Source organism: Felis catus, chromosome C2 (assembly GCF_018350175.1).
Source record: "Felis catus isolate Fca126 chromosome C2, F.catus_Fca126_mat1.0, whole genome shotgun sequence".
Classification (NCBI taxonomy): Eukaryota; Metazoa; Chordata; class Mammalia; order Carnivora; family Felidae; genus Felis; species Felis catus.
The window spans coordinates 71,982,650-71,999,846 of record NC_058376.1 but is presented as its reverse complement, the minus strand read 5'-3'; the positions used below and the strand labels follow the sequence as shown (position 1 = coordinate 71,999,846).

General features: G+C 38.0%; 1 protein-coding gene across 2 annotated transcripts in view; it reads left to right on the top strand.

Annotated features, from left to right (window-relative positions):
- The window catches only part of RNF168 (ring finger protein 168), a 43,582-nt gene extending 26,915 nt beyond the window's left edge, over positions 1-16,667 (top strand). For both annotated transcript variants that reach the window (XM_019839937.3, XM_003991771.6), the window contains 3 exons: positions 684-805; positions 10,150-10,231; positions 13,499-16,667. In XM_019839937.3, the coding sequence (XP_019695496.2) occupies positions 684-805; positions 10,150-10,231; positions 13,499-14,434 (1,140 nt within the window). In that variant the 3' untranslated portion in view covers positions 14,435-16,667. The remainder of the gene's footprint in view (positions 1-683; positions 806-10,149; positions 10,232-13,498) is intronic.
- Positions 16,668-17,197: the final 530 nt, after the last annotated feature.

Genomic DNA, 17,197 nt, shown 5'->3' with positions numbered 1-17,197 from the left:
GACCTTGGCTCAGGTCATGATCTCATGGTTTGGGGGTTCAAACCCCACATCAGGCTCTGTGCTGATAGCTCAGAGCCTGGAACCTGCTTCAGATTCTGTGTCTCCCTCTGTATCCTTCCCCTGCTCACGCCCTGTCTCTCTGTCTCAAAAATAACATTAAAAAAATTTAAAAATTCTTGGGTTTACTTGGAAAAGTTTGTGGTCCAAAACCAAATGTCTACCACCACCAATTATATTAATTTTTCCAGTAGTGTAGTAAGAATATTATGAGACTGGTAACAGCAAGTAAATATTTATGATATTGGTATGTTCTTAAATCCCCAATGAAATTATCTTTACATAAAATTAGCTTATATTCCAGGCATAGCCACAATTTTCCCCTATAGATTAAGGTAGCTATAATTATATGAAGCCATTCATTAGAAAAATGGATATTAGTAATATCATGCCCTTTGTGCTTTTAATGTAGAGTAAAAATGCAATTAATGTAGACCAATTTGGATGGATTGAATCTTATTTATACTAATTTTTGCATGGTCACTATTATTCGAAGGATATGTAGAATTTAAATGTGTGCATAATTCCTGAAAAATTTTGTTGTGGAGTCTGAAGTAGTCAAAATAATAGCTTATTTTATTATAATTTTAAAAATAATATCTGTTATGCTTTTTCTCTTGTTGAAGAACAATTTCTGTGACGGAAGTGTCTTGACTTCTCCCTTGAATTCCAGAAAATCTGATACAGTCACAACCAAGTCTCAAAAGAAGAGTAAGAACAAACAAACAAACACTGGAGATATTCAGAAGTAAGTGAACATGACTATTTATCAACTATTTATTGATCACTTACTGTATGCTGGCGTTTTTGTTCATAGAGTCCACTGATAAATAAAATTCAGTCCATGAAATCTGTGAAAACTCTCCAGATGGTCTGAGATGGTCTGAGATTGATGTAAAGTGAAAATAAGGCTGCTACTCACATAGCTTAGACACCTGGCTAGCACGAAGAGAGGTACGAAGTCTTCTTTATCTTGATTCTTCAGGATTTTCATGTTCCCATTTTCTCAAAATTAACCAGTTGGATTCCCTTTTCTCCTGGTCTAGATTCAGATAAGAAAAAGCTGGTCTTATATAAGGTCATCCTTACTGAAGGAGGTTGTAACTTGGCATCTAGGTCATTTCCCTACCCTCTTTTCCCCAGTCTATGCATTATATTTCTTCCCTATTATACAAAAAGCATGAGTCAGGTAGTCAGTAGTAGAGTGATTTAGTCTCCTCACAGTGCCCCTCCAGCAGTAGGTAGAGTTGATGATTTTATGAGGATATAAGCTTTCCCATAGTAATTAACAATTGGAAGAGTTAAAGAACCACAATCTAGACTTTAAAAATAGGGGCACCTGGCTGGCTCAGTTAGTAGAGCATGCAAGTCTTTTGTTTGTTTGTTTTTAGTATTTATTTATTTTTGAGAGAGAGAGACAGACAGAGAGCGAGCAGGGGAGGGGCAGAGAGAGAGGGAGACACAGAATCTGAAGCAGGCTCCAGGCTCTGAGCTGTCAGCACAGAGCCCGACATAGGGCTCAAACTCACGAACTGTGAGATCATAAACCGAGCCGAAGTCAGACGCTTAACCCACTGAGCCACCCAGGCACCCCTAGAATATGTAAAGAATTCTTTTTTTTTTCTTTTTTTTTTTTTCTTTTTTTTTTTTCAACGTTTATTTATTTTTGAGAGAGACAGAGCATGAACGGGGGAGGGGCAGAGAGAGAGGGAGACACAGAATCGGAAACAGGCTCCAGGCTCCGAGCCATCAGCCCAGAGCCCGACGCGGGGCTCGAACTCACGGACCGCGAGATCGTGACCTGGCTGAAGTCGGACGCTCAACCGACTGCGCCACCCAGGCGCCCCTAAAGAATTCTTAATATAACTTAAAAGACAAACATTCCCATTTCAAAATGAGCAAAGGACATGAATGTACATTACTCCAGTGATGTGCATATGGCCAATAAGCATATGAAAAGATGCCCAAGATCGTAAGTCATGCAAATCAAACCACAGTGAGATACCATCTCACATTCACTAGGATGTCTGTAAACCAAAAAAATGAAAATAGTAAGTGTTGGCAAGGATTAGAGAAATTGGAATCTTGTACATTATTGGTGGGAATATAAAATGGTGCGATTTGGCAGTTGCTCAGAAAATTAAACAGAATTACCATATGACCCAGCAGTTCCACTCCTACCCATGTACTCAAAAGAATTGAAAACAGGAATTCAAACAAATACTTATACACAAATGTTTGAGTCAGTACTTCAAACAGCCAAAGGATGGAAACAACACAAATGTCCACTGAGGGATGAATGGGTAAACAAAATGTGGTATAATCCATGCAGTGGAATATTATTCAGCCCTAGAAAGGAGTGACCTACTGATACATGCTGTGACATGAATAAACCTCAGAAACATGCTACATGAAAGAAGCCAGACAAAAAGGGCTGCCTGTTATATGACTTTATTTATATGAAATAGCTAGAGTAGGTAAATCTGTAGAGACAGCAGGTTAAAAGTTGCCAGGGCCTGGGGAAAGCTGGGAATGGGGAGTTACTGCTTAACATATATATGATTTCCTTTGGGGATGATGAAAATGTTTTGGAACTAAATAGAGGTGATGGTTGTACAACTTTGTGAACATACTAAAACGCCACTGAATTGTATACTTCAAAATGATTAATTTTAGGGGCACCTGGGTGGCTCAGTCAGTTAAGTGTCTGACTTTGATTCAGGTCATGATCTCGCAGTTTGTGGGTTAGAGCCCCACATCGGGCTCTGTGCTGACAGTTTGGAGCCTGGAGCCTGCTTCAGATTCTGTCTCCCTCTCTCTCTGCCCCTCCCCTGATCCCTCCCTCTCTCCCTCTCTCTCACCAAAAATAAATGAACACTAAAAAACATTTTTTTAAAGGAAAAAAATGGTTAATTTTATGTTATATGGATTTCATCTCAGATGTCAAATGATTAGCAAAAAGGCTACACAAGTGTGAAAATTAAGAAAAACTGCTAAGTAACTCGTTTTAGTTAAAGAATAAATTTTGATGGGAGGTGCCTGGGTGGTTTGGTTGGTTAAGCATCCAAGTCTTGATCTCAGGGTTGTGAGTTCAAGCCCTGTGCTGGGCTCTGCACAAGGCATGAAGCCTACTTAGAAAAAAAGAATAAATCTTGGTGGAAATAATAGGACTGAAAGTATTATATACATCAAAACTTTTGGGAGGTGGCTAAAGTAATATTTAGAAAACTTTAAATGCCATATCAGAAAATAAGAAGAAAGGCTGAAAATATACTCAAAATGATAATGCCAGGAATACATTGCTGGCCTAATATTAGAACATGAATTAATGGGGATGGGCAGGGACCACCTTCATAGCTGGCCGCTGGCAGTACCATGGCGACCCGGAACCCCCATTCCCAAGGTGTGCAAGACTTTTGTTCCAGAAAGTTGGAAAGCTTGCAGCAGCTGTAGTACGTGGTAGCCTTCTTCTTCGGATTGCCGGTCACAGTGGCTATGTGCAGATTGACTGGAAGAGAGTTGAAAAAGATGTAAACAAAGTGAAAAGATTAAGAAATGAGCAAATACGGCAGCACCTGGAAGCAACAGAATTTTTCAAACAGAACATTGTGACATCCAGTGGATTTGTGGGAGGCTTTTTGCTAGGCCTTGCATCTTAAGGAGATGAATATTCTATCACAGTGGAGTCACCTGTAAGAAGGGAAATGGTAGCAACAAGATGATTTCTTAACATTCCCCACCAACAGAATCTCCAGGGCAGTAAGAAACAACTAGGTGGACACTACCAAACTCATGACTTAAGAGTTTTGCCATTGAAGTTTGGCAAACTAGTATTTGCTGTAAAAACAACCTATGTGGTATGTGTATAATAGTATTCCTGAGAAAAACATGGCTCTCATTTATCTTTTTAAAATTTGCATTTGTTTTTAAATTAGCCTATAAAATACCACTGTTGGATGTAGATATATAGAGAAAAAATGTGTTGGATATATTCCCCAGTGAAATATTATCCTTGTTTTATTTAAATAAGATGTTCTTTACTTTGCTTTGTAGTATAGTGCCAGTAATTAAAAATTTGTATTACAGCTTCAACATTAAGGTTGGCTTTTTTTTTTAAGGTACATTTGCAATAAACTGAAGAACTACAATGCCCTTTTGTGGAAGACTTAGAAGTAATAGAATTATTAAAGATATTAAACATATTTAATACCAAGAAAAAGAAAATGAATTAATGTTAAGCTATTAACTTTAAATATGAAAAGCATGGGAATGGTCATTTTTTTAATGTTTATTTTTTAGAGAGAAAGGGAATGATATTTCTTAATGAAGTAGGAATAGGAAGAAACTTAACCTGTTACAGGATATCTACTAGAAAATTTATATCAGATATCATACTTCATGGTAGAAAATTGAAATCATATCCTGTTAAGACTGGGAAAACACAAGGGTGGCCTGCTGTTTACCACTTCTGTTCAGTGTGTGTTAGAGATTTCAGTCTGCACAGTGAGATGATAAAAGGAAACAAAAGATAAGAGCTTGAAAAAGAAGCCATTGTTAATTAGGAGAGTTTGGGTAGCTCAGTCGGTTGAGCGTCCGACTTCGGCTCAGGTCATGATCTCACGGTTTGTGAGTTCAAGCCCCACGGCCGGCTCTCTGTTACTTGCACAGAGCCTGCTTCAGATCCTCTGTCCCACCCCCACTCGTGCTTGCTCTCTCTCTCTCAAAAAAGAAACAAACATTTAAAAAATAAGTAAATTACCATTGTGGATTTAAAAAAAGAAGAAGAAGAAGCCATTGTTATTAGACGTGGAATGTAGAAAATACATTGAAAAATCCAAGAGTTCAGAGATACATTTTTTAAATTAATAAGAGTTTGGGGCGCCTGGGCGGCTCAGTTGGTTAACCATCTGACTCTAAAAATTTGTATGGAAGAGGGGCGCCTGGGTGGCTCAGTCGGTTAAGCATCCGACTTCGGCTCAGGTCATGATCTCACAGTCTGTGAGTTCGAGCCCCACGTCAGGCTCTGTGCTGACAGCTCAGAGCCTGGAGCCTGCTTCGGATTCTGTGTCTCCCTCTCTCTCTGCCCCTCCCTGGCTCATGCTGTGTCTCTCTCTGTCTCAAAAATAAATAAAAACATTAAAAAAAAACTTATATGGAAGAGAAAGAACTTTCAGATACCACCAAAGAGAAATAAAATGTGTGGTGGAGAGTTGGGTGCTTTTAATTTATTAGTAAATATATGTGATATTTTTGCACAGAGATAGATAAAATGATTAAGGCAGTGTAATCGCTTAGAAATAACAGTTTATAGTGCCTTCATGATGGCTTTGGTATTTTTAAAATATGTCCACAAATTCTTTGATATTCATCCCTTGAAAAGACAGAGCCCAATTCCCTTCCCCTTGAATGTGGGCTGGACTTAAGTATACAAATAGAATTACCCAAAGGGATGTTGTGTACTTGGGAGATTAAGTCCTGAGAGGCACTGTGACTTTTCTCTTTTTTGGGTTACCTGCTCTGGGAAGTTTAGCTGCTCTGTTGTGAGCAGCCCTGTGGAGAGGCCCACATGGTAAGGAACTAAGGCCTTCTGCCAGCAGCCAATAACGAAATGGGACTTCCAGAATAGCCTTTTACATAAGTGAGCCTTCGTGGAAGGTGATCCTCTAAGCCCAGTCAAGACTTCAGATGACTAACATCTTCCCTAGACCCTAATGAGAGATCCTGAGCTCGAACCACCCAGCTGAGCTGCTCTTGGATTCCTGACCCTCAGAAACTGTGAGATAATGTTTGTTGTTTTAAGCCACTAAGTTTTGGGGTACTTTGGGTAATACAGTAGTAGTCATTTTAATCAGTGGGAAAAGGATGAACTTGTCCATAAGTGCCACAGGGACAGTTGATTATATGAGGAAAAAATGAGCTTGGACCTCTACTCATACCATATATAAAAATTAAGGTGGATTGGGGCGCCTGGGTGGCTCAGTCAGTTGAGCATCTGACTTCGGCTCAGGTCATGATCTCACAGTTTGTGGGTTTGAGCCCTGCATCAGGCTCTGTGCTGACAGCTTGCTCAGAGCCTACAGCCTGCTTCAGATTCTGTCTCCTCTCTCTCTGCCCCTACCCTGCTCATGCTCTGTCTCTCTCTGTCTCTCAAAAATAAATAAATGTTAAAAATTTTTTAAAAAAATTAAGGTGGATTAAAGGTCCATTAAAAAGACAACCAATAAAACTTTAAGAAGATAATGAAGGAGATTATCTTTGGGGAAGGATATTGTAGAGAGCAAAACATGATTAGATTATAAGATTAAGAATGCCTTTATCAAAATACCTTTAGAGAATAAAATGATAATCTTCTGTCTTTTAAGAAGATATTTTAAGGTATTTAACTGAAAAAAAAAAAGTGTGCTGTTAAAAAAATACCCACCTATGAGGAAGAAAAGATCAGTAGAAAAAGAGGCAAAAAATTTTGACTTTGCAGAAAATGAAACCCTGAAAGTTAATATATATTTGAAAAGAAGGAAACACAAAGTCACAGTGAAGTAGCATTTCATACTCATCCTATTGGAAAAATTAAGGTTTCCGGCAATATAAAATGTTGTAGATGATAAGAAACACTTATGTGTTTAGTGGGAATGTAAAAGGTTGATACTCTAGAACTCTGGGATACAAACACTAAAGAACCCCAGAAAAGGGGCACATGGGTGGCTCAGTTAGTTAAGTGTCCAACTTGCTGCTCAGGTCACGATCTTATAATTAATGACTTTGGGCCCTGCATCAGGCTCTGTGCTGTCAGTATAGAGCATGCTTCAGATCCCCTGTCCCCCTCTGTCTCTGCCTCTCCCCCCACTCATTCTCTCCCTCTCTCTCTCTCTCTCAAAATAAATGAACTTTAAAAAAAATGTTAAAAAAAAAAAGAAACCCTAGAAGACATGTACAGAAACGTTCCCAGCAGTACTATTTGTAACAGCAAAAAGCAAAAGCACCCAGATGTCCAAAAGTAGAACTGAATACTGTCCAACAGTCAAAATGAATCTAGCTGAGGACAACAGGCATGAGTCAGGAAAATGGGTGAAGAAAAAAACTGTAGAATGCATGTAGTACGATTCCATTCAAAATCACACAGTGCTAAGCAATACATGTTAAGGATACAAATGTGTGGTAAAAGTATTTTTAAAAGCAAGAGATAAGAAACACTCTGAGGTGGAGGACAAAGAGGAGGCTACATAAAGGATTTTATTTATTTCTTTGTTTATTTAAATGTGGTTTAAGACCCTGAGATAAGGAACACGACAGGGATGTCCACTCTCACTGCTGTTGTTTAACATAGTGTTGGAAGTGCTAGCATCAGCAATCAGACAACAAAAGGAAATCAAAGGCATCAAAATTGGCAAAGATGAAGTCAAGCTTTCACTTTTTGCAGATGACATGATATTCTACATGGAAAATCCGATAGACTCCACCAAAAGTCTGCTAGAACTGATACATGCATTCAGCAAAGTTGCAGGATACAAAATCAATGTACAGAAATCAGTTGCATTCTTATACACTAATAATGAAGCAACAGAAAGACAAATAAAGAAACTGATCCCATTCACAATTGCAACAAGAAGCATAAAATACCTAGGAATAAATCTAACCAAAGATGTAAAAGATCTGTATGCTGAAAACTATAGAAAACTTATGAAGGAAATTGAAGAAGATATAAAGAAATGGAAAAACATTCCATGCTCATGGGTTGGAAGAATAAATATTGTCAAAATGTCAATACTACCCAAAGCTATCTACACATTCAGTGCAATCCCAATCAAAATTGCACCAGCATTCTTCTCGAAGCTAGAACAAGCAATCCTAAAATTCATATGGAACCACAAAAGGCCCCAAATGGCCAAGGTAATTTTGAAGAAGACCAAAGCAGGAGGCATCACAATCCCAGACTTTAGCCTCTACTACAAAGCTGTAATCATCAAGACAGCATGGTATTGGCACAAAAACAGACACATAGACCAATGGAATAGAATAGAAACCCCAGAACTAGACCCACAAACGTATGGCCAACTAATCTTTGACAAAGCAGGAAAGAACATCCAGTGGAAAAAAGACAGTCTCTTTAACAAATGGTGCTGGGAGAACTGGATAGCAACATGCAGAAGAATGAAACTAGACCACTTTCTTACACCACTCACAAAAATAAACTCAAAATGGATAAAGGACCTGAATGTGAGACAGGAAACCATCAAAACCCTAGAGGAAAAAGCGGGAAAAGACCTCTCTGACCTCAGCCGTAGCAATTTCTTACTTGACACATCCCCAAAGGCAAGGGAATTAAAAGCAAAAATGAACTATTGGGACCTCATGAAGATAAAAAGCTTCTGCACTGCAAAGGAAACAATTAACAAAACTAAAAGGCAACCAACGGAATGGGGAAAAGATATTTGCAAATGACATACCGGACAGAGGGCTGGTATCCAAAGTCTATAAAGAGCTCACCAAACTCCACACCCGAATAACAAGTAATCCAGTGAAGAAATGGGCAGAAAACATGAATAGACACTTCTCTAAAGAAGAAATCCAGATGGCCAACAGGCACATGAAAAGATGCTCAACGTCGCTCCTCCTCAGGGAAATACAAATCAAAACCACACTCAGATATCACCTCACGCCAGTCAGAGTTGCCAAAATGAACAAATCAGGAGACTATAGATGCTGGAGAGGATGTGGAGAAACGGGAACCTTCTTGCACTTTTGCATTCTAATATGATGAAAAATGCTGTAAAAGAAATGGGAATAAAAGGACAGGTTATGAGATGGTTAAGTATATTTTTAAAACTGGAAAAAATCCAAATACACACAACTATGCTTAAAATCTCCTAAAATGCTGGCTGTCTTCAAGCAACGGTAACATCGGGTGATTTTCAAAGAGTAGCTAGCTATTGTTTTTAGAGTTAAAGAAAACAATGGAAAAACATCTGATTGCAAATAATATGTAAGTTCCATTGTGTCTAAAACACCATAAATAGTGTGTGAAACAATAAAATAAAATCTAGTCCAAGATCTCATATAAAGAACAAATAACATCCCTTATAAACTAGAATATTTAAACCACGTATTTAGTTGAATCACTTCTAAACACTTACTCTGCAAACTTATAAGTACAAGAACTACCTTTTCAACTGATAAGAGAAAACAGGAGCCCAGTTTAGTCTCATTTAAACTTTTTTTTTTTTCATAGCTGAAGAAACTCTTCTCATATTAGAAACTTCATGTTTTCAGTGACAAATAGCCTATTAAAGATGCTTAGAAATTTAGAGAAATGCTCTTATACTGATAAATTGATAGATGTGTATTTTTGTAGGCAGATAGTTTATATAAAATGTGTATCTAACAAAATCTCTATGCCAGAATAGTAAAGAATCTAATCATGGATACTTTCTCAATAGTAACAATTCAAAATGTAGTAAACAGGGGCACCTGGGTGGCTCAGTCGGTTAAACGTCCAGCTTCAGCTCAGGTCATGATCTCATGGTTCACAAGTTCGAGCCCCGTGTCAAGCTCTGTGCTGACATCTCAGCTTCGGAGTCTGCCTCAGTTTCTATGTCTTCCCTCTCTCTCTGCCCCTCCCCTGCTCATATTCTGTCTCTCTCTAAGAGAAGTAAACATTTAAAAAACTGCTTTTTAATGTAGTAAACAGCCATAATTTCTGGCATTAAAAAGAAACTAACATATCCTTTCTCCTGATTTAAAATTTAATTTCCATTACTTTTGGGAAGACTGTATAGTCTTGAGTTGTTTTGATGCTGTGTACCTTTTGAATTTCTTTTGAGAATTAAGAAATGTTTAGATTTTACTTTTCTGTTTTTCACTAAAATATCAATATTTGGCCTTTTAATAAAGTTTTGCTCTGGAATTAGGCCAAAATACCTGAGACAGGGAGATGGACTATACTCTTTCTGATAAATTAGCCAAGCAGCAAACAGACAACCTTCACCTTCACATAAATAGCTAATGTGATGTATTATATTGGTTACATACCACTTGTCTGTCAAAGCATTCAAACTTTGGTAAAGCTTTTTTTTTTTTTTTTTTTTTTTTTTTAAGGTATTTGTCACCTAAATCTCAATTTGGATCAGCATCGCAGTGTGAAGTTGTACAAGAAAGCAAGAAAAACTCCATGTCCAAGGTATGTCGGTACTAAAGATGTTCTTAGTTTGGCAAGTTTACTAACGCTATAGATTGCTAATACTTGTAGTTCCCTCATTTTTTTTTTTAAATCACTGTTGTATATGGAACCCCCTTTCTTAGTCATCTTAGGCTTACCTACACTAGGAGTCTGCAAACTTCTCTAAAGGACAAGATAGTAAATGTTTTGTGGCCTGTATGGTCTTTTTCACAACTATTCAACTGTGCTGTTTCATGGGAAAACATCCATAGACAATACATAAACAACTGGACTTTTCTTTGATCAACAAAAACTATTCATAAAAATAAGCAGCAGCTGAATTTGGTCCATGGGCCATGGTTTATGGATCCCTGACTTAGACAATCAAACTCACAAAATTAAACAGCCTGTGCCTGGTACTAACTTCACTTTCAGTGAAGATTACAGGATGGGAAACAAAGCATGCTGGCAGGGCAGCATCAGCCATATCTGTGCAGCAAAAGTCTTCACTGCAGAGCTCCTAAGGGGCAGCCTACAAATGAGACAATGCAAATGAGTTTGGAAACCACCCCGGCTTAGAAGCCCCATGCCCCATAAAAGTCCATTATTTGTTGTAACAGCCCATGGGTGTAGCTTCCAGGGGTCCTGGTAAGGAATACACCAAAAGAGTTGTAAGTCACTTACAGAAGCCCTAACATTTGGCTTCCCGCTAAGTGCTTATAGATCATTCACAGTTCTTCCAGTATAGATGCAGTTCACAAATAAGTTCATTTTTACCATAAGCTCTGTAGCCTAGGAACACAGGTGACATTTCACTTTTATCAGGTTTCTAGGAAAATAGAACCAGGAAAAAAAAAAGTGAGCTGACACCAAGGTTGATTTCCTACAAAGAAGTTTTGTTAACACTTTATTAAGAGGTTCTTAAAATTTTTTAAAAAAAAAAAATTTTTTTTTCAACGTTTTATTTATTTTTGGGACAGAGAGAGACAGAGCATGAACGGGGGAGGGGCAGAGAGAGAGGGAGACACAGAATCGGAAACAGGCTCCAGGCTCTGAGCCATCAGCCCAGAGCCCGACGCAGGGCTGGAACTCCCGGACCGCGAGATCGTGACCTGGCTGAAGTCGGACGCCTAACTGACTGCGCCACCCAGGCGCCCCTAGAGGTTCTTAAAATTTTTTAAACTCACCTATCATTTAATTGGCATTTACCATGTGCCAGATAATGTATGTATTATTTTCTTCAGTCTCCATCACAAGCACCAGCTCTGTAAGGTAGGTATTCATTCTTGTTCCATTTTACAGTTAAGAAAACCAAGGCACACAGAGATATGAGACTTGTACCAAGTCCCTTAAGTAGAGATGATAGAGGGAGGATTCAGGTCCACATGGTCTGGCTCATAATGGAACTGAGGATGGAATAAGCACTGTAGGGTGGGATATTTTTCCTGTTCATACCCACAGCAAAACTAGGTAAGCAACCTGGAATTTGTCCAGCCCAACCACATTGGTTCATAAGAAATGCTATAAGGAATGCAAAGCAGAGTAGGTAAAAAATTTAAGGTCAAAACTAATCCTAGGTCTTTACTTACCTCAGACCTGTAGGTGAGAAGAAATATACTGGCAAAAACAAAGTTTCTTAACCTGATAAGGTCTACAGTTAGAATCCGGGGAGTACATATGAACCTCAGTGGAAGAAAAGGTTTATCTTTATTTTCACCTAACCTGTCATTCCTTTAATTATGAATGTAGACTGGAAACCATAATACTATTAGCAAAAGCTGTACCTTTGATCATCAGTGGAAAGCACAGGTTTTTATCACTTTACATTTATAGCAGGTTTCTTGAAATATTGGTATTCATCCCTACTTCAATATTACAAGTTATTAGACTTGCCACTAGGTCTTAATATTTAGTGTATTGATGGGTACACATTATTACATCAGAAAGTAAAACATTTGTAATAATTGTGTTGCAATACAGGTTGTTCCCTTTGTAATCCTAGGTGTTTATTTTTATATTGAAAAATATTCAGTAGACATCTGTAAACTTTACCAAAATGCTGAAAGGTAGAGAGTCCCTAGCACAAAACGGGGCTAAAAACCTCTGGGCTAGAGGAAGTTTGTAAGGTGAAAGAGAGGTCAGGTCCTAGTGCCAGTTTATTGGCCATATATAGAATCCAGTTTGTACATTTTAATCTGTAGGTATTCATGGGAGTGAAAATGAGGGAATGCCTTAATCTAAACTGGCACACAGAATAAAAATACTATTTCAAAATTTTTTTTGAAGTTTTTATTTATTTTGAGAGAGGGAACTCATGCACACAAGCAGGGGAGAGGCAGATAGGGAGAGAGAATGCCAGGTGGGCCCTGTGCTGTCAGTGCAGAGCTTCATGCAGGGCTCAGTCTCAGAAACCGTGAGATCAAGACCTGAGCCAAAGTCAAGAGTCGGACGCTTAACTGACTGAGCCACCCAGGCACCCCCAGAATAACAATACTATTAACAATTAATGTATATCATTAGTAGTAACGCTATGTGTTTTTTTTGTTTTTTGTGTTTTTTTTTCTTTTTAAGAGAGAGTACAAGCATGGGGCGCCTGGGTGGCACAGTCAGTTAAGCGTCCGACTTCAGCTCAGGTCACGATCTCACGGTCCATGAGTTCGAGCCCCACGTCGGGCTCTGGGCTGATGGCTCAGAGCCTGGAGCCTGCTTCTGATTCTGTGTCTCCCTCTCTCTCTGCCCCTTCCCTCGTTCATGCTCTGTCTCAAAAATAAATAAACGTTAAAAAAAATTTTTTTTTTAAAAAGAGAGTACAAGCAGAGGAGAAGGGCAGAGAGAAGGAGAGAATCTTTTTCTTTTTTTTAAGTTTGTTTATTTTGAGAGAGTGAGTGAGCAGGGGAGGGGCAGAGAGAGGGAGAGAGAATCCCAAGCAGACTCTGCACCATCAACACGGAGCCTGATGTGGGCTTGAACCCACGAACCACAAGATCATGACCTGAGTGGAAACAGTCAGGTGCTTAACCGACTGAGCCACGCAGATGCCCCAAGAAAGGGAATCTTAAGCAGGCTCCACGCTCAGAGATCCTGACACGGGGCTCGATTCCACAACCCTGGGATCATGACTTGAGCTGAAATCAAGAATTGAACAATCAACTGACTGAGCCACCCAGGCACCCTTAATGCTAACTATCTTATAGTTACAATTAAGCTAGAGTATCAGTATAATTAGACTTCTATATTATGACTAGATGTTTTCCCCTGGTTCACTCAGTCTTTTTCTGTTTTCTACAGGAAACTGACGGTAGTATTGTAAATAGCCCAACAAGGCAAGATACAGAAATTGAAGAAGATATGCCAACACTTTCTCCGCAAATAGGCATGGATGTTCAAGAACAAGGTGCAAAGTCTTCAGTAGAGTCACCTATGCCTCAGTTATATGCCAGTGGTAGAGAGTGGTGCCTTGAAGCAGAAGTCAAAATGAGACCAAGCAATCATGATAAAGAGTTATGTGTCCTGAATCATGAGGGACCTGAAGCCAGAGTTCCATGCTCTGGAGAAACAGAGAGCGCATGCACTATATCAGGTATGACACAGATAATTGAAAGTAACACAGTTGAGACAGAAAATGAAGACTCTTGTCTCCTGACCAGTAAAGATACTTCTAAAAGAAAAAACCAGGAATCTTCATTCGAAGCAGTCAGGGATCCCTGCATTTCTGCAAAAAGAAGGAAAATGTTCCCCAGAGCTTCCTCAGACCAAGAGGAAACAGAAATCAACTTTACCCAAAAACTGATAGATTTGGAACGCTTACTTTTTGAGAGACATAAACAGGAAGAACAGGACAGGTTGTTAGCATTACAGCTTCAGAAACAAGTAGATAAAGAACAAATGAAGCCAAACCGGCAAAAAGGATCCCCAGATGAGTATCAGTTACGTCCTACATCTTCACCACCAGACAAGTTGCTAAATGGACAGAGGAAGAATTCCAAAGACAGGAACTTCAAAAGACAGACTGATATAGAGCATTCAGAATCTCGGAGAGGCTCAAAAAATGAAAACTGGCAGCCATCTTTTAAGATCCAGTTGAAACATTCAGTTAATGTTAATGGGAGAAAGGTGCCAAATTCTTCTAGAGATAATTGTAATGTATCTAAAAGTGCTCATTCCCTACAGCCTAGTAAGTCACAGAAAAGTATTTTTCAGATGTTTCAGAGGTATACGAAGTAATGTGTGGGTAAAGGGAGTGTTTCATAATCTAGTAAAGCTGGATTGTGAAGCTCTCTTCTATCATAGAATCTTTATAAATTTTTTCGTTAATTTTGCTCTGTGGTCACACTCATTGTCCTTAATTAAAGGACTGGTGATTACAAGAGAGAAATATATAAATGTGTTTCTGCCAAACTCAGTGGTAAGCAGGAGTCCCAATCCTTTCCTTTTTTAATAACTGTGATATACTGTTGGACAATCCTTATGGATATAAGAATGCCTTGGTGAACTCCCAAGAAATTTTCCAGTGCCATTCTCTTTCCAAAAAATGCATGTTTTATGGCCTTTGCCTCCTTCCCTTTTTGTCCTAACTAGTAATCAAAGTAAGATTATACTATACCAGGTAGTTAGGAGTTTTCTTACAACTTTCCCATATATTTGCAGAGCACATGACATGCATCTTCCATAACACTAAAGTAATCTAGTTTTCATCTCCACTTTAATTATTTTAAGCATTATAGCATTTTCTTCCATTTAAAATGGTTTATGATCAATGTGAAATCAGAAAAATCAGAATTTCTTGGAAAATTAGGAATTAGTTGACAAAGGAAACTAGACTCTTGTTGCAAAAGGAGTTAAGAGTTGGGGTGAGGCTCAGTGGGATGGATTGACAATTTGGAAACGCTAGAACTGAGTGAATAATTAGAAACAAGGTCTAGGATGGAGTAGCAGGTGGGGTTTGGCAGAGGATTCCCCCTCCTCCTTTCTCTGCTTAATGACATGGAAAACATTTGGGTTTAGGCTTTTCACACCGCAGTATCTGGTGTCAAAATAAAAATCAGTTACTAAATTGCCTGAAATTTGGGGAATTCACATTTCTATTATTCTGGTATTCTAGGGGAATAAATGGGAATTAATATCATCTCATATTATGGGACTTGAGACATAACCATGTGTTTATTTCCTTATAATATCATTTATATTGATGCTGACTTTTATTTGTGTTTATGGACAGAAAAAGTCTGATGCTTGAGTTTTGCCATCTTACCCTGAAAGTTAAGTCAGAAGGCAGTGATTTCGTTTTGTGAAATTTAACTTAGAGATGTAATCTCTTGTTCATTAATATGAACAGCTTTAAGCAAATAACAGTTTTAACAGCATTTCTGCTGATCTCTAGTTATTCGTCCTTTTAAAATAAAAGTATAATAAAATGTCCTGGAGCTAATTCTAGCTTAAATTTGTCAGTATTTTTATACCCTTGTTATTTTTCCCTCCAAATTTTGTAACTGAAATTCTGTTAATCTTTGCATATTTGGTGGCATCTACTTCAGTATTGATTGGGTAATTATGGGTAGACTTCTGAATCTAATTTGAAATTTAGTTTGCCCTTTCTCAACAAAAGAATGATTGCCCTCTGAGTAATGATCGTGCTGAAATGAAGTCTAGTCAGAAGCTAACCAGATTTCTCTAAAATATGCTAAAATCTATTTTCATCAAACCAGTATTTTTCTAAGAGCAATTTCACTTTACATTTTAGGTTGAATACTCTTGGAACTCCTCAAAAATTATATAATTAAATTTTCCTGGAATAGTCCATGACCAAAAAGGGAAATAGTGTGACATCTTTAGGATTTATACATTTAACCACTTAATTGTCAGTGAAGAAGTCTTCCTGACCTTAAGATAAGTTTTAATTTCTCTGTTAGTTTTTCGGATAATCTGACCTTATATGTCTTTTTGTTAGAAACTACTAAATGTTATGTCAGTCATTAGAGTGTATCGCTGCTTCTCTCCTTTTTGTGGAAGGGATGTGAGAGTTATTAACTTCTCAGAGAGCACCTAGGACCGCGGAAGTGGAGAATCTGAAAATAAAATAATTAAAAATGGACTATTACATGTATTTTACCACAATTAAAAAAATAAAAATTAACTGCATAAAAATTAAAAGTTCTGCATAACTAAAACTATTACCATAATGAAAACTGGAAAACATGGCAAACTGGGGAAGAAATAGATACAATTCATCACAAAGAGGTCATTTCCTTTATATGAAGTGTCTGCCAATACATTATGAAAGTGACTAATAATTCAGAGGGAAAATTAGAAATAATCCCAAGAAATATCCTTCCCAGGAAAGGAAATACAAATGACTCTTAAATATGTGAAATTCATAATATCACTTACACTAATGTGCATACATTTTTATTTTTCTACCCTTCAAATTAATTAAGATAAAGGTGTTTCTTGTTTTGTATTTGTGTCTGTATGTGTATTTTGGGTTTTTTTTATTTTTTTATTTTTTTATTAATTTTTAAAAATGTTTTTATTTATTTTTGAGACAGAGAGAGACAGAGCATGAACAGGGGAGGGGCAGAGAGAGAGGGAGACACAGAATCTGAAGCAGGCTCCAGGCTCTGAGCTGTCAGCACAGAGCCTGATGTGGGGCTCAAACTCACCGACTGTGAGATCATGACCTGAGCCTAAGTCAGACGCTTAATGGGCTGAGCCACCCAGGCGCCCTTGTGTGTTTTTTAATCTTGTCAAGAGTGTGGGAAAGTAGGCACTCTTATCCCGTTGCTTGGTATCAATAGAAAATTTAAAATCCCAATTCTGAACTTAGCAATTCAACCTCTAGGAATTTCCTAAAACTATCTTCACATGTATGTAGAACGACCTGCACAAAACATTTTTGTATGGCATTGTTTATAATAATAAGCTTAGAAACAGACTTAATGTCACATCAATAGATACTAAATAAATGATGGTACGATGAAATACTATATA